This window comes from Euleptes europaea, chromosome 12 (assembly GCF_029931775.1).
Source record: "Euleptes europaea isolate rEulEur1 chromosome 12, rEulEur1.hap1, whole genome shotgun sequence".
Lineage (NCBI taxonomy): Eukaryota > Metazoa > Chordata > Lepidosauria > Squamata > Sphaerodactylidae > Euleptes > Euleptes europaea.
This window is the reverse complement of record NC_079323.1, coordinates 50,046,728-50,065,143: the sequence shown is the minus strand read 5'-3', so window position 1 is coordinate 50,065,143 and position 18,416 is coordinate 50,046,728. Positions and strand designations below refer to the sequence as shown.

The window sequence follows — 18,416 nt, the reverse complement described above, 5'->3', positions numbered from 1 at the left end:
GAGGCTGCAGAAAGGAGGAGAATTGTGTAAGACTGAGTGAAAAAATTGACCGGATCCAACCAACTATGACCTTTTTAAAAATGAGAAAAAAGCAGCAATATGAATTCAGTTAAGTCTCATGAGAAATGTGAAGGCTATAGAAGCCCTCAATGGAAGATAAAAAATAGAATATTACAAAATAGAATATTACACCAGAATTGGTCTGTCAAAAAATATTTACCAATATCATTTCTGAATAATGCATCTTCTGGCCCTACTTGAAAAACCACATACATTCATGAGTTATTCATCTTACCTTTATGCCATGCAAGATTTCATTTAAGAGTTTAACTCGTTGATCAGTGTTCTTCGATTGACTTTTCTGGTTAAAAAAGTAGGCCGCATTTTTTAAAATCAGAGAACCCAAATATTCCACAACTGATAAATATAACTATGCTAGTAATAAAGAGATAGATCCTCCACCCGATGTGTTCAAGCAATGTCCACTGACTCTTGCTTGCATCCTACCCATGGCATTTCCAAGGAACCCCCAACTAACATTTCTGGGCACAGGGGTCTACAGAAGAACAGGGAAGTGGCAAAGATCTGTTCTGCAAATGGAGCTGTGCTCACAGTTCTCTGGAGCCAATATTTTAAGAAGTATAACTGTAGAACCTCCCTTAAATTACTACAGATTAAAAAAAATACTTCTACAGCCATTATAAATGGAGGCAGAGTTTAGCAATTATCTCTTAATTAAAATGAATTCCTTCCTGTAATGTAGCAACTTGTTACTGAAATTCCTTACCTTGAGTTGCTTCACTTTGGCAGCTATATAAACATTTACAGGTACAACCAAAAGCAGCATTCCAACTCCTGCTAGCACAGAGGGGCCCAGTTCTTGCCAAAGAAAGATGATGGCCAGCAGAATTTGAAAAGGTGCTGACCATAAGAGGTTGAGGTTGATGGTCAGCTCCATGAGCTGCTGGACATCCGTTGACATCAAGTTAACTATTTCACCCGTTGTATACTTTTGTCGTGAAGAACTAGACAAATTCAAGGACTGCACCCAAAGAAGAAAACACACAAAGTGAACACTTTTGTAGCATATTCTGTAACAGCCTTGTGGTTTTGATGTGTAACCATAGGAATTACATTACTTGGCTACAGAAAAATAAAACATAAGCCCACTGGCATCTTAAAGACTAACACAATTTATTCCTGCATAGGTTTTCAAGTCAGGCACAGATCTGAGAATGTGAAGTCTGACTAATGAAAGCTTATGGTGAAATAAATTGTGAGAGATTAATGGGAAATTTTGAAAAAATTAAGTATGCCACAGACAATCCAACTAGGGTTGCCAATTGCCCGGTGGTGGCGGGTAAACCATCCACCGGGCTGCCCACCAGTCAACTAAGGGCCGGCGGGCACTGCGGGCACGCATGTGCCAACACAGCGCACATGTCACTTCCGGTTTATCCCGAAAGTGACATGGTCGCTCTAGCACCCTCGGCTAAAACTCTATGGAAACCATAATGTTTTGGCCGGGATTGCTAGAGCGTCCCCGTCACTTCCGGGTTAAACCGGAAGTGACATAGGCACGCACATCGCGCGCTAAAGCCATGGCCCCATGAAGCTTCCGCCGGTGGAGCTGTGGGGCCTGGCAAGCCTAAATCCAACAAAGGTGTTCTTTACAAGCATGGAACTTCATTCATCATTGAATAAAGAGAAAGCCAGAGTACACTTAGAAACACCACCAGATATTCAGCTTGCTGTTTTCTGGTTTTTTAAATTAATTTAGATTGCCCATAATAGGAGAAATCAGGACTTATCTTTCTATTTAGCACTGAAATCATCTCAAAAAAACTTGTTTAATTTTAGTATTTCATGGAGAAACAAACCCTTTAAAGCAAAACTACTGATTAATCCATTATGACCTTAACCAAAAAGTTCAGAATGTCAAATCAAACATATTTTAAAAGCAGTAAGGTTGCAAATCAGCCTAGAGAAAAATGTGCTGTCCTTTTAATATAGGCTCAATGGGATATTATTTTTTCAGGTGATGTCATTTACTGCCATACCATGAAAAGCTTCAACTGCCCATTTCCACACATGAAGCCTCTATTAAAGAGACAGGACATTTTTCTCCAGGTCTATTGACAACCCTATAAGGATGGATGCTTTGGTGTTTGATGTAAGTATCTGTATCTGGGCCCTGCATTCAGCTGTAGTATTTCCACTTTTCTTCTCTCTCAGAGTTAATCTGTAATTAGTGTAGTTATACTATGAAGACCTTTTGTTTTATAATACAAAACTCTATTCAGCGCAAGTCCTATAATGGAACCCCATAAGTAAATTTCTGCCTGCATTAATATTTGTGTGATTTGTGTATTTTTATGAATTTACTTGGAAGTCAGTCCTACTGATTTTAATGGCACCTACAAGTAGTACTTTAAATTAGGGTCTTCAGGAGCAATCCAGACTAAAATTTTCCAATGGCAGAACTGAAATTTCCAGTCTCCCATTCCCAATGCAGCCCAATGAGCTCTTGGGAATCCTGTGGAATGACATGAGCAGGGTCTGCAGCACAAAGGGGGAGGGGAGAAATTAGTGTCAATTGCCAATTTAGTCTGGATCAAACCCTTAACCAGGATCAGTGGTGGTGCAGAGATATATCCACACCAGCCAGTAAGAGAACCTAAATATTAGAACTATAAAAGATCTAACACCTGGTTAAAGACGGTGCTTTGTGGCGAACACCAATCGATCAATGAAAAGAGTTCTGTTGAACTGTTGAAAAAAGAATATACAACACAAACAGAGAGAAGTGGTTACCTTTTTATATAAGAGGCCAACCATTGCAGTCTTAATTTTTACTGCGGTAAGCAAGTTAAGACGTTGGTAAGCCTGATGGATAAGTGTTTGCAGAACGACCACAATAAGAAGAGCAACCGCGTACCCGTAACCATTCCAAGATGGGCCAGATTGATGCTCACAGAGTTCAATCATTTCTCTGCAAATTAAGAAGAATATTTTTAAAAGCCCATACTAACATTTCCTGAATCAATGTTCATCCTTTACGCAAATCATCTGCAAACAAGTGGGACCCTCTTACCTTCATGTTGCTTACATAAAGGGAGCATATGCCTATGATATTCAATCAAGCACAGATTTCCAGTTTGCATGAAATCAAATGCTATTCCTGTTTCAACTAACTGTTGCCTGGAAATCAGTCATTTTATTAAAAGATGGCTTTCATAGTATTTCCTGTGCAGAACAGGCTTATTCATGCCCCAACCCATTGCATCCCATGCCACTAGGACTTGAGGGGTTGGCTGCAGAACATCCACTCAGCCGCAGCAACTATGATTCCAACACCCAGCACAAAAATCTATCTACTGTTCTCATTTTTTTAAATGGCCTTCGAGAGCCAAAATAGCCTGAAACCCATTACACTCAACTGGAACTTTCCTCTAAGGAGCACTTAACCTGAACGTAGTTCAAGAATCTAAGCATGCTTATGGGGATTCAGCAAAACCTCACAGGAAGCAAAAAAAGTCTAGCCATGGCCCATTACAAAGAAACACAGAGCTATGCTCCAATAGAAGAAGAGCCATAAGCAAGGAACTGGCTGGAGATGCCAATGACTACCTGGCATCCAGTGGGCTTATGCATCCTCTATACCCTAACCCCTACAGGCTGCAGAAAGGGACAGCCACGAGCCTATATTTAACAGTGATAGTTCCATTTACATTATACACAAACTCACTGTTGTACAGAAACAAGCCATATAGTAACCACCTGCATGCTAACCTATGGGTCCTTCAAACAATTAACCTACAACCCCACCTTATTAAGCTGTGCACATGCCAGCAGTGTACGAGAACTCAACACATCCGATGACAGATGTCTGACAAGGGAACTTTGACTCTCTAAACCCTGAAACTCTTGTTAAGTCTCTAAGGTGCTACTGCACTTGAATCTAACTGTTCTACTGTAGACCAACAGGGCTACCCTCTGAAACTCAATACATCCGAAATAAATTGGGTCGGCTAACTCCTCTGGTGACAGTGGAACTAGCCAAAATTCTGCCTGCAGTTCATGAAAGTTCACAATGTATTAATTGCAGTAAGCACAATTAGAAAATTACCCCCTGAAAGTCAACTAGCATCTGACAGCTAAACAGTTGTGCTACTTAAAGTCTATAATGCATCAGGGTAAGAGTAATGTAATCAAAAAATAAGCAGAGGTGAATCTCTAACCAGCCACAAGTATCCTGAAACACAGCTGTCACCATAAATGTGTGCTTATTTGGATGGAAGACCACCAAGGAAGTCCAGGGTTGCTGTGCAGAGGAAGGCACTGACAAACCACCTCTGTTAGTCTCTTGCCATGAAAACCCCAAAAGGGGTCACCATAAGTCAGCTGCGACTTGACGGCACTTTACACAGACACACACACACACACACCAAGGAGGCTTTGGAATAATTCATCTTTAAAAGCAGCTAGCAGCCGTTTCCATTTCTGTAATCCACTAGCTGGTTGTAAAATGACTAATATTGCATACAGCTTTTATGAACTGAGAACCTATGAAGTCCCCGACGTGTACAGACATTTGTGAAAACTTAGCACGATTACAACCACACACCAGAAAAACTACGTTAAAGGTCCACGGTATTGGAATATCAATCTTTAAGACCACTGTCAGGCTGAATAAAACATATTTATACTTACTTCATAATCTGTGGACTCAAAAAAGAGAAAAAATCAGCTGTAACTTTCAGAATAGTAACCTTGATCAATGCAACTTTAAATGTTTTCCACAGTGGTGACAGCAGAGATACTTTCTGGAAAACTGCTTTCCTTGTTACATCTTTATGTACAGGCACCTGCAGATCAGACAGGAGGAATTTTGAAAATACAGAAAGCTTTTCATGAAATCAATAATAACAACAACAAATCAGCCTAAAAGATTAACAGTTATTGTACAGCAAGACATACTCGGGCATCTTAAGGTGACTTTGCATGCTTTTTTCTTTGCACAGCACCAAAACACACAGTTCCACTGACTTCTACAATATATTTAAATATAAATGTACTAAAGAGAACTGAACAAGAAATAAGTATAATCCTATGCAGAGTTACTTCTTTTTGTCCACTACATGGATAAGCCAATTGGCTCAGACTGGAGTAAATCTCGATAGGATTGTACTGCAAGTCTGCTACCAAATGACAAGAAGTGCATGTACAGTGCAAAGCACAAAATAACATTTATTCATTTAGTGCATTAAGACCATGTATATACCAAACACATGGCCCTCTCTTGATGACTTGACTATAATGGTCCATTTGTAATATCTGATTAATGTTCACTTATTGCTTTGCTATACAAGACTTATTTATTTGAAGAAATCTTTGTGATGCTTAGAATCTACACGTCATCAGGAACCAAGACTGTGGGTTTTCTACCCTAGTCACCTGCTCAACCTCTTGAGCTGCCAGATCTCCACCTATGAGTATAGTGTATAAATCTTATCTTTTAAAAAAACTACTTAATGGGGTTAAAATTGCCCATGCTGCAGATGGCATTATAGCAACTGGACATTAATATTTTCAGTTTTTGTACCAAAGCATTTTAACAGCACTACACAAATAAGAAACATGCTTCGTCTTCTACAAAGACATCACCGAAAAAGTATTGTAGCCACATTAGCATAAAAAGATTATTTTGCACTGAATTTTGTTTAAGCACCAAATACACCAGAGTATTGTCAGTTTACAATTACTGCTAGTAGGAAACATGCACGTAAGAAACTCTTTTGGCTTGATCTCTTAAACCTTTAACAGTATAACAACAGAGATACAGTATAACAGCACCAAGTTACTCCATGTACTGTAAATTATATTTTTTCAAACAACCTCTCTTAATTTCACAAATCACTTTTCCATTCTCCCAAAACACACTGTGATCGAAAACTCCAAACGCCCTTCTGTTGGGTAGGCAATACTGATGTGATGAGCTCTACCCACACTTGTGCAATTGACATGCATCCCCACCACACTCTCACATACACACGTGTGGGATTCTCTGCATTTAAAAGGAAGTCCATGTTGCATTTCATACAAGTGATGGTAGTAATGGTGTGTACCAATGACCCACTAGAACTTCATGTGCCCAGATCATCTGATTTACACTAAGCATCAAATGATTAGGCTTTGGGTGAAGGCATGAGGGAGGAATGGATAAGGGATATAATACAGGGGAAATGGCTGCAAAAGCTAGGAGTTCAAACCCTTCAGCCAACTGAGGAGAGAAATAAAGTACCTGGCTCTCATGGACCTTTGTAGAACCACTGCCAAGTAAGAAGACAATGCTTTTAGGTAATAAAATCTTGGTGAAGCATCACACAGACATTGCAACATAAGAACTGGGAGGGGGAAAGGGAAGCACGGAGCTAAATATGGTTTATGCTAAATATGGTTTAAATATGGTTTATTCACACGGGAATTCTTCAAGAGATTCGGGGAGGGGGGAGAACACAATTTTCCAAAGCCTAACTAAAAGTCTAACTAAACATTCACATTCACAGGAAAAAAACTGTAATTAGTATCGCTCAGAATCACCTTTATGTCCTTGGTTGACTTTAACAATTCCCTTCTCCACTGCTTTTCAAAATCTGGACATACAACGTAGGATGAATCATTTTCATTAAGTTCGAACAGATCATCTCTTTCCAACGGTTTCTTATAGCCTAAAGTTATAATTCTATTAAAGAAAAAAATAAATTACAAAATAATACAAAGCCAGAAATAATCTACATTGCTCCCTTCATGTGCTGCCCCCCATGGAGCAAATAGTGCCCCCCAGAGCTGTTTCAGTCCAGGAAAATGGAATCTGAGGAAACATTTCAGAATTTAGTTCTCACAGGGGATTCACAGCAGCTGTCTGATTCCAAGTCCCCGTGGCAATCACATGTTAATATAACATCTAGTTTGGGCCGTAGGGAATGGGAGCATATTATTTGGGTATAATAATCTTGGGCCAAGTAATAAATGAAGTGTGTATGAAAATAAGAACTGAAGCAACCGTTGTCTACTTGCCATTTTCTAAAACAGCGGTGTCTTTGGTTTCACCTTACAAAAATGGCCTCATGCACCTTTTCAGAATACCAATTTGAATCAAACGTTCACTGTTCAAAAGTGAAGGATGAAAACAGGACATAACACAGAATGATGACAGGTAAGAAAGAAGTAAAGAGATGGCTCCCAGACATCCCAGGCATCCAGTGAGAAAAACACCCTGAGGGAGCATCCTGGAGTGGAAAAACGCTAAAAGTAATAAAGTTGGATCCAATGCTTTCATGAACGGGGTGCACCTCCCAAAATACCACTGCTGAGGGATCATCAAGAGCAATACACCATGAAGCACGAGAGGGTGGCAGCAAGAAATCCCCCCGCCATAAACACACACGTGCATGCATTTGCTCCATTGACATTGCTTGCTCGGCTTGCACAGAATGAGAGGGAGTTTCACAGATCCTTTTTTCTTGCTGAAATCCACCTCCATCCTTGCCATGTTGTTTCAGAAGGTCCCTTGACCTCAGCTTTTGTAGCAATTTACAGTGAGTGACTGGGGGAAGACAGTGACATTATTTACACAAATTCCATTTTGTTCCCTTTGCAGACAGTCAAAGAATACAACCGTCAACGCGGTATATGTGCCCGGACCCACAACAGAGGTCAATGCCTGAACGGGGAAGGAGGCAAGGCAGAACACAGGCCTCACAGAAGATGTTGGGGGGTGGGGTGGGGAAGGAAGCAAAGCAGACAATTGGAGAGCCCCAAGTCCTTAAGCAGAGTTTCCGGCCAGACCCAGCACATCTTGCTAGACAACTGATCACCAAACTAATCTGTTGACAATCCAAAGACCAATATTATACCTTTCAGATCTTGCAAGACAGGGTGCTTGTGCAACCCTTTGACTTCAGAGCTGCATCTCACTCTCACACGAACAGCAAAGTTTATAGGCACAACAGCTCTCCTTTTTTTACAACCTCTAATAAACATGCAACTGTACTATGCAGCATTGAGTAATGGCCATGAGCACTTAACATGTGTTTAGAGATGACTAATGGCCATGAGCACAACATGTGTTTAGAGATGACTAACTCATCGAGCAAGATTCACTTTTCGATTCATAAGGGAGGATTTTTCTCAGAGAGAACATTTAAAAAGACACTCATCTCAGAAAGGCTTTTGTTGAGCCCTAGAGCAAACGGAAGCAGGTAGGCACGATTCGCTTAAATATTGTCCCAGTTCCCTAGGCCAAACATCTACCCACGATCTAATCTGAAGTTCAAATGGCAAGACATTTTAGCTCTACAACTGGATGTGCCATTCAACCAACCTAAAATTTAACAAACAGAGGGTATGGATTACGGCAACTATACTTCCTTTATATGTTCAGCCTAGGGATACTAAATATGAAGGGAGAGGGAGATGTATTTGCTGCTTCTGGTCTTCCATAGAAAACCTGATGTCCATCAGACATCTACTTGCCCAGGATCCATTTTATATATAAAGCACTGTATTTAAACTTTCTCAGAGGCATTGCTGTTTTCTCTCTTCTTCTACAGGCTCATCAAGCACCACTTGTATAAGCAGGGAAAGAATTCAGGTCAATGGGTACAGAGCAACTTGTTTCTCCTGCTGGTTATTTGCCCCCAATTCCAGGCCTAAAACATGGGTGGAAGTATTTTTTTTACAGAAAACAAATATTTTAAAAAATAATAAATCAAGGATTTAAGCACTCCTCTGTTTTCTCAGTTTCAAAATAAACACAAGGTGGCTGATATCTACTGTGGATTTAAATACACCACATGTAGGCTGTTGTACCTGCTGTACCAGGAATATGTTATCTTGCTGAAGAAGGAGGCATTTCCTTCTGGGCTGCATTTCTGTAGAAAAACAAACAGGAAAAAAATCTAGATTAAGAGGTGACTCTACTTCTCCAGGCTTTAGCAATTAAACAAAAGAAATATGAAATAAAACCAAAGTCCACAATCTTTGCTATAAGCAAAGTAAAATGTACATATTACATTCATCTGCTTTTATGGAGGGGCTGTGGTTCAGTGGTAGAGCATCTGCTTGGCATGCAGAAGGTTCCAGGTTCAATCCCCAGTATCTCCAGTTAAAGGGACTAGGCAAGTAGGTGATGTGAAAGACCCCTGCCTGAGACCCCGGAGAGCCGCTGCTGGTCTGAGTAGCCAATACTGACTTTGACGGACCAAGAGTCTGATTCAGTAGAAGGCAGCTTCATGTGTGCTCACGTTCTCATTGCTACCAGAACCATACAATCTTCTCCTGTTCCCATACAAGGGTTTTCCGACTACTAAAATTATTTCCATTTATTAATGTTTTATGGTCAATTTGCACACGCACGATAGTAATCAAAACTGTCCAATCTCTGCAAGCATGAACAAGTTTCTAGTATATTGTTAGGATAAAAAAAAAAGGCAAGTAAAAACACACCGGCAGTCAGGAAGCAAACTGCTAAGAGAATGCACAATCCCTTATTTTCCACACCTAGTGGTTGCTGGTTTCTGGAAACCTGTAAGGTACTGCAGCCCTAAATCCCGTGGTCTCTTTTTCTCTACCATTTCTTTTTTTACATTTCTTTCAAAGAGCCACAGAAGACCTTAATTTTACCATTATACCTTTTTGTTCCTTGTCCTCCTGTCATCCCCCCACCCCCAGAATACATTCATGCCTTTACAGCAGGACAAGTTTAGTGTAAAGGATTAAAAAGTACATGGATTAAAGATAACACTCCTCTCACAGTGAGCAGGCTGCAGTGAAAAAGCCCCCGAAGCATCCTCCTCTCTCTGCTATTTGCAGTATCCCATCTGCAGAGCATTTTCTAACGGGACTGCAAAATGGGATGCTCACCCCAACCCCGGTTGCCACAGTAGAGTGCCCTCCCCTTCGTTCCCTGAAACTTATGCCAAAGAAAGTATTGCAAGCACCTCAGGGCCATATCATGCCAGGAATTTTCTTCTTCCCACAAAAACCTTGTATGAAGATGTCCACAATTGCACAAGTCCCAACGTTGTGCAATTACCAGAGAGAAAAAACTATGGCTAAAAAGTAAATTATTCTCTAGAACATTTTGTGGCTCATATGAATGACCTGAGTGCAGGGCTCTGTTCTGAAAACTGTTTTTCAAAACACACTGAGCATTTTCATACATAATAGGGTTGCCAACCTCCGGGTACTGGGGAAGAAAATAAGACACCACTGTACTAGTATCAAAAGATTAGGAAATCAGTACAGGAGCGAAGAATACTTATAAGTGCAAAAACTATTTATATGCTACCGTGTCTAATATAATACGCACTCATAAATACACAAAAAGAACCATTCATACAGTCGTATCAAACATACAGAACCATCTCTAGGATGGTAGTGAATAGAAACAGTTCAATTCAAAGGTGCAGTCTCTCTCAAAATATGATGTGCATATTTTGACTGCACCTTTGAATTGAACTGTTTCTATTCACTACCATCCTAGAGATGGTTCTGTATGTTTGATACAACTGTATGAATGGTTCTTTTTGTGTATTTATGAGTGCGTATAAATAGTTTTTGCACTTATAAGTATTCTTCGCTCCTGTACTAACCTCCAGGTACTAGCTGGAGATCTCTTGCTATTACAACCGATCTCCAGCCGACAGAGATCTGTTCACCTGGAGAAACCGGCCGCTTTGGCAACTGGACTCTATGGCATTGAAGTCCCTCCCTCCCCAAACCCCGCCCTCCTCAGGCTCTGCCCCAAAAACCTCCCGCCAGCAGGAAAGAGGGACCTGGCAACCCTACATGTAATGCTAAAAACAGCAGGAAGAGAAAGAGCTTCCAACTCTTGCAAGGGAAAGATGCCCAATTTTTACCTTTTTCTGCGGCAACTACCCCACCCACCCCATCACATCCCACATGAGAAAGCCCCCCCCCCCAAAAAAAAACCTCAGGAGCAGCTTGGGGGAGGACATACGGAGTTTGACCAGCAGCTTTGGGGAGGACGTTAGAAAAGCCCCTTCCGCATTTTGTCAGATCCAAGTCTACGTCTGTAATTCACCGAAGCTACAACAACATTTAGCAAACGTTCAGTACCAGAAGCATATTTTTCTGAATTCAAACTACAGACATAATTGTTCTAACAAAGTGTCCTTTTAGAATGGGTAAAACACTTTCCCAACTTCAGAGCAGCACCTCCCACGCTACTGCGGCCTGAACCTTTCGCTATTTGTGACCCAATAGCAGCTTGTTGCAACACACAGTTCACGAATTAATGGGGCACGATACACCTTCAGTTTAAAAATGCCTCCCGTTTTCTTGCTGGCTTTTGTTAATAACGTGCACCAAGGCATAAATCCCACTCGGAGCAAAAACTCCGAGGCGCTAGTGCCGTACGTGCGGGGCCACAGAACGCCTCACAAATGGAGAATGCACTCCCCTCACCTTACACCATACCCTATGGACACAGTTTGGGGGCTAGACGTCTAGCCATAAGACCAACCACCACCACCACTAAATAAGAAATTAACTTCTTCATCATCATCATCATCATCATCATAAACCTTTAATGGCATAAAAAGAAATTAACTTCCAAATTAAAAAAAACACCTTTCTTTCTTTTTAATTCTTTTTTATTTAATAATAAAAAAATAAGAACAGAAGAAAGGCCCTGCGGGATCAGACCAAGGCCCATCAAGTCCAGCAGTCTGCTCACACAGCGGCCAACCAGGTGCCTCTAGGAAGCCCCCGAACAAGACGACTGCAGCAGCACCGTCCTGCCTGTGTTCCACCGCACCCAAAATAATAGGCATGCTCCTCTGATAATGGAGAGAATAGGTATGCAGCATGACCAGTATCCATTTTAACTAATAGCCATGAATACCCCTCTCCTCCATGAATAGGTCCACTCCCCTCTTAAAGCCCTCCAAGCTGGCAGCCATCACCACATCCTGGGGCAGGGAGTTCCACCACTGAACGATGCGTTGTGTGAAAAAATACTTCCTCTTATCCGTTTTGAATCTCTCACCCTCCAGCATTTTAAGCAGGGAAAGAGGACAACAGAAGACCATCCTTTTCTGGGGACACAGAACAGAAAAACGGGAGACTCTTGAGAGAAAATAAATAAGCAAATGCTATTGTCACATACACGTTAAAAAGAAAATCTGGTATTTGGAATTCATGGAGTACAAATAACATTTGTTCAAAGTTAAAATGTGACATGATGTTTGATCTGGGGGGGGACTAAGGTTGACAATGTGTGTAAAGTGCCGTCAAGTCGCTGCCGACTTATGGTGACCCCTTTTGGGGTTTGCATGGCAAGAGGCGAACAGAGGTGGTTTGCCAGTGCCTTCCTCTGCACAGCAACCCTGGTCTTCCTTGGTGGTCTCCCATCCAAATACTAACCAGGGCTGACCCTGCTTAGCTACCGAGATCTGACGAGATCAGGCCAGCCTGGGCCATTCAGGTCAGGGCAAGGTTGACAATACCCTAATAAATAACCTGAACTAGAAACCAGTGATCTGAACAAACCCTTTCTTTGTGAGTAAGAGGTTTTTGTGGGGACACGGAACAAACAAAAAGATTTTAGAAAGCATGCGCACACAAGCTAGGCAGGAAGCTGCTAGAAAACTTTACCCAGACAAGTCTGCACTTGTAGAGGTCTAGAAACCAACCAAGGTCCAAGCCAACTAGAGGTCCAAACCAACCAAGATCTGACCATTTCCTTGAGCCGCCCTTGAACTTTGCCCTTCTCAGGAGCAAGATCACCCGAAACAAAGCTCCACCTTGCTAAAGAAAATACACAGCCCTTGAATGAAACAAGTCCTGCTGATAACAGTAATAACACAGCCCGCCTCGTTGGATCTCTTTTCTCCGGGCACCAGGAAGCGCTTTTCACACATTGCACCCTGGCTCAAACATGGCCCATGAAGCAGAGAGAATGCCTCCGAGCGCGCACAGAGTGCGTTCACGTCTCTGACTGGGAGATGCGGCTTCCCAGCCAGCGGTCAAAGGGTATCTCTTTGGTTTCCTTTCCTTTCCTTTTATCCCTTAGAAGCTCCTTGATCAATTGATCTTGAGCAGCATATAACTAGTGTTGGAGGGATATAAGGACTGAAACAAATCTTGCCACTGACAATGTAGCCTTGGGGTCCCTGTCGCTTAGTAAAAAAGGCATTATGTCAGTCACAGAGGCATTGGATTTGTATATTAAAAGGGGGGAAATATAGTGCGATCGAAGTTCCTCGTAAAAGCGGCATTCCAAAAGGGCATGGGCTAATGAGTCAATAGAGCCAGAAGAGCAAGGGCAGATCCTGTCTGAGTATGGTATATTCAGAATTCTGCCCTGCATTACCATAGAAGGGTTAGCATTCAATCTAGCCAAGCAAAAAGCTCTACAGAGACGAGGAGTTGTCAGATAATATCTCTTTGGTTTTGATATTTGTAACTGTGAATGTATTAATTAGCATATAGAGATACTCTTTTGTATTTTTCTTATGCTGATTTTCTTTTTTTATTATTATTAGTAGATGATTTTTATTGTATTTTTTTGTTTTATGTGTTATGTTATAAAAATTAATAAAAAATTATATTAAAAAATATTGCCCTCTGATCGCACGGAGCTGGGTGGAAGGTCACATCGGGGCAGCCCGTTTTCCAAGAAAATGCCATGCATCTTCCCCCCGACATTGCAGATGCTCTGCCCAACTTGCAATGGGAGAAAGTAGATTTTCTGATCATCCCTTTCCCCCCGCAAAAAATGCACACCTGGAACAAACCGCCGTGCAAATTACCTTTCGGCTGAAGGGCCGCCGGCTCTGATAAAGCGCTTCCTTGCTCCCCGGCAACGGACCCAACATCTCTGTTGCACATCTGGGAGAAACCTAGAGCCCCGCCGCCGGCTCTGGAACCCAGCCGCACGCGGAGGCGGGACCAACAGTCTGAGCGCCTCTGATTGGCGGTCGAAGCCAGCCAATCCAGCGGCCCCCTGCAAGCCAGGGCGGGTCTGCTGGGCCCACTGTCAACAACAGAGCGAGCCCGGGCAGAGGGCAGCGAGAAGGGAAAGCGGGCCAATCATATACCGAAACAGGAGCGCGTCATAGGGGCCCTCAAGCCACGCCCCCTCATCTGTGCGTGTGTGAATGAGTTATAGAAAGAAGTAGAATTCTTTTTTGTATTCTATGATCAATAGTGTAATTTTTAAACTGTTCAGACACTTCTCCGGAAGTCCGGTGATGGGTCACTTTTTTGGTGGGTGGTGGGTCAAAAGGATATTTTGAATTTTGTAATTTTTTTTTAATTTTGCATGTATTAAGTAGATCATATAACTGATATTCTCTTGTGTTTTCTTTTTATTATTGTATTTGTTTTGTTTTATATGTTTATGTTATTATTTTTTATATATATCTTTATTTTTATAATAATCTGTGCGTGTGTTAAGTGCCGTCAAGTCGCTTCCGACTCATGGCGACCCTACGGGGATAACCTGTATTCCCAGCGATGTATTGAGAGTTTGAAAATGTTATAAAAAATACTGTTCGCACTTTCTATGTATTCCCACTGATGTATTAAGAGTTTGAAACTGTTATAAAAAAATACTGTTCGCACTTTCTATGTATTCCCACTGATGTATTAAGAGTTTGAAACTTATAAAAAATACTGTTCGCACTTTCTGTGTATTCCCAGCGATGTATTAAGAGTTTGAAAACGTTATAAATAAAAAATACTGTTCGCACTTTGTTTGGCCCCTTTAGCTGTGAAGACATCTTCCAACCATTTATTAGCCGTGGTATCCAAAAACCCTTTTAAAGCGATGTTTTTTTGAACATTTTCAAACTCTTAATACATCGCTGAGAATACAAAGTGCGGTAACCCCCATATGAATCACTGCACTAGGTATTCCCAGCGATGTATCAAGAGTTTGGAAATGTTATAAAAAACATCGCTTTAAAAGGGTTTTTGGATGCCACGGTTAAAAAATGGTCAGAAGACGTCTTCACAGCTAAAGGGGCCTAACAAAGTGTGAACAGTATTTTTTATAACAGTTTCAAACTCTTAATACATCGCTGGGAATACCAAGTGCAGTAACAGCCAGTTATAAAAAATACTGTTTGCACTTTGTTTGGCCCCTTTAGCTGTGAAGACGTCTTCCGACCATTTTTTAGCCGTGGCATCCAAAAACCCTTTTAAAACGATGTTTTTTATAACATTTCCAAACTTAATACATCGCTGGGAATACATAATGCGGTAACCCCCAAAGTCTTCCAGAATGTCCTATCTTTGACAGCCTTGCTCAGATCTTGCAAATTGAGGGCTGTGGCTTCCTTTATTGAGTCAATCCATCTCTTGTTGGGTCTTCCTCTTTTCCTGCTGCCCTCAGCTTTTCCTAGCATGACTGTCTTTTCCAGGGACTCTTGTCTTCTCATGTGACCAAAATACGATAGCCTCAGTTTAGTCATTGTAGCTTATAAGGTCAGTTCAGGCCTGATTTGATCTATCCCTCTAATCTAACTGTATATTATTATTTTATTTTTTTAATGATTAAAATTTATTGGATAATAGCAATAATAAACAATAACAGCAACTGGAAAAAGCAGAAAAGACAATTTTCATGATTTAAAATACAGTATATCTTATGTACACGATAACAACAGGATTCCTATGTTACAGCTTATTTCTTTGTCTTCATATTCATCGTTCCGTCCTGACTGAGCACAATGCATTCCCCTCTCGCCCTTTTTTAAAAAAAATATCTTTTTTATTTATAGTTTGTGACCATAACTCATCTAAACTTATTGTATCTGTATTTTTCTGATATGCTGTTAGCTTAATTAAAACATAAGATTTCTTTAACTTTAACCAGCCATTCCTCTATCTTTGGAATCAATTTTTGCTTCCAATGTCTGGCAAAGGTCATTCTAGCAGCAGTTATCATATGTAATCCCATACAAAGTTGGTCTTTAGTTAGGTTAGGTATCAGATTTAAGAGGAATATCTCGGGTTTACTTGGAATATCTATCTCCATTCCAACAGCTATAACCGTATATTATTTTTACCATACTTTTTTTTTTAAGTCACATGCATTTCAGGTGAGCCGGGCTGATGCTGAAACAGCCTGAGTGCTAGTTCAGACCAAATCTGCTTTTGCCTGCTTAATCCTATAACCAAAGCATTCTTCCCTTGAATTGTTGTGATGCGTTCTGAATTGCACTCAGTAATTATAATTGCTTCTTTCTGGGAGGGCAAATGTTCCTACATTTTAGAAGTGGTAATGGGAAAAAAATATATATACTCATCCCAGGAAGATTGTTTCCCAATGGTGTTGCACATGTTGGAACCCGTAGTGGAAGAAACTACACAGTAGGTTTCTACATCCTTCCCTTCAGGATACCAGCGTTACACATGCTGAGCTTGCTATCTGTCCTGGTTTCCCATGCAAAATAACACAGGAGCGCTACAGCCTCTTTATAAATATCATGCAGCCTGCCTGGATCAGAGGGGTTTGCATCAGAAGCCCTTTGCTAACACCACACAGACAATTTAACAGTAACTGGACATTTATCAATTGCTGAGAACATAGAAGGCAAGAATGTTAATCAACCTTGGGCCAAAATGACATTTATGATACGATGGGACAACATACTTGGGGAGGGGCCGTGGCTCAGTGGTTGAGCATCTGCTTGGCATGCAGAAGGTCCCAGGTTCAATCCCCGGTGTGTTAAGTGCCATCAAGTCGCTTCCGACTCATGGTGACCCTATGAATCAAAGTCCTCCAAAATATCCTATCTATGACAGCCTTGCTCAGATCTTGCAAATTGAGGGCTGTGGCTTCTTTATTGAGTCAATCCATCTCTTTATTGAGTCAATCCATCTAGTCCATCTCTTTATTGAGCCAATCCATCTAGGCAAACAGGTGATGTGAAAGACCTCTGCCTGAGACCCTGGAGAACCGCTGCCAGTCTGAGTAGACTATACTGACTTTGATAGACCAAGGGTCTGATTCAGTATAAGGTAGCTTCATGTGTTCATGTGTGAAAGTACACATGAATACATGAAGCTGCCTTATACTGAATCAGAAGCAACAGTTACACTGCCGACAGTCCTATAAAAAAACCCAATGAAGTCTCTGTGTGCACTTGACGGTTCAAGTCACAATATATGTTAGTTTCCAAAGAGAGAACAATTTCTTTGTCCACACAAACATTATATGTTACCAGCTCAATGTGTGAGCTGACCTGTTTGAAAACCAAGACAAAATGTTTAAAAAACATAGTGTTATTGAGTCCTATAAAAAAAACCCAATGAAGTCTCTGTGTGCACTTGACGGTTCAAGTCACAATATATGTTAGTTTCCAAAGAGAGAACAATCTCTTTGTCCAAACAAACATTATATGTTACCAGCTCAATGTGTGAACTGACCTGGTTGAAAACCAAGACAAAATGTTTAAAAAACATAGTGTTATTGAGGAATGGTCCATTCAGGAATCATTTGCTATGACAGTCATCGAGTGATGAAAAGACATGCATGAAAGGTCAGGATTTTTTTTAAAGTTATAGATACACATGCTTCCATTAGGCTCAGCAAACACTATGTAAGTAATAGCTTAAAAATAAAGCCCCTCTCCCATGAAACTGAGAGGCGTAAAAGACAGGCAAACCCTAAATACACGTTGCTAGCAATCAAACTCCGTCCGTGTTTATTTGGGGATGTAGATATACCTTGCATTATTATTGCTATTTTAAGAAACTGCATACTCAGGCAAACCATTCAGAATCTCTTATGATTAATTTATGTTAATCGTTGCTCACCAAGCCACTGACATCTGCCAAATGCACAGACGGCTAATTACAAAGGATCTTGACACACCACAGGGTGGTCTTTTTTACCAAATTACGAAAAAGCTAGAAAAGGAAATTGCCTCAGTACTGTTCATTATATTTTCAACAGTAAAGAAAGTAACATCAGATCGGCATCAGATACACAACATACTTTTAAGTATCAGAACGTAGATTATCACCACAGACAAGAAGCTTTATTATTTCTGAATCACATTGTGACATTGTATGAAAACACATGTTTTCTGTATTAAAAATTCCCTTTGGGAAACAAACATACATAATAGGATGGCTATATAGACCTTGCAAATCAGAATCTCCTAGAGATATTAGCATCTGTAAGCCCTTGAGTTCAGATACTGCTTCCTAAAGCATTTATATTATCAAATTATAACCATGTAAAATAACCATGTTTCCAGATACATGAGTAGCTTGCAACACACATTTTAAACCCCTTTAGTAGATGTGAATAAATCATAATCCTGGTAACCTGTTCCTAAATATTTTTATTTAAAGTTCTGCTGATTACAAGT

The 18,416-nt window shown here is 40.7% G+C and overlaps 1 protein-coding gene across 1 annotated transcript in view; it reads right to left on the bottom strand.

Moving 5' to 3' along the window:
* LOC130485282 (ATP-binding cassette sub-family C member 2-like) overlaps positions 1-13,907 on the bottom strand; it is a 41,920-nt gene extending 28,013 nt beyond the window's left edge. Inside the window, exons 1-7 of the mRNA XM_056858433.1 lie at positions 13,842-13,907; positions 8,875-8,936; positions 6,604-6,745; positions 4,714-4,868; positions 2,815-2,992; positions 788-1,042; positions 296-361 (exon numbers count right to left, since the gene is read on the bottom strand). Of these exons, the coding sequence (XP_056714411.1) occupies positions 296-361; positions 788-1,042; positions 2,815-2,992; positions 4,714-4,868; positions 6,604-6,745; positions 8,875-8,936; positions 13,842-13,907 (924 nt within the window). The remainder of the gene's footprint in view (positions 1-295; positions 362-787; positions 1,043-2,814; positions 2,993-4,713; positions 4,869-6,603; positions 6,746-8,874; positions 8,937-13,841) is intronic.
* Positions 13,908-18,416: the final 4,509 nt, after the last annotated feature.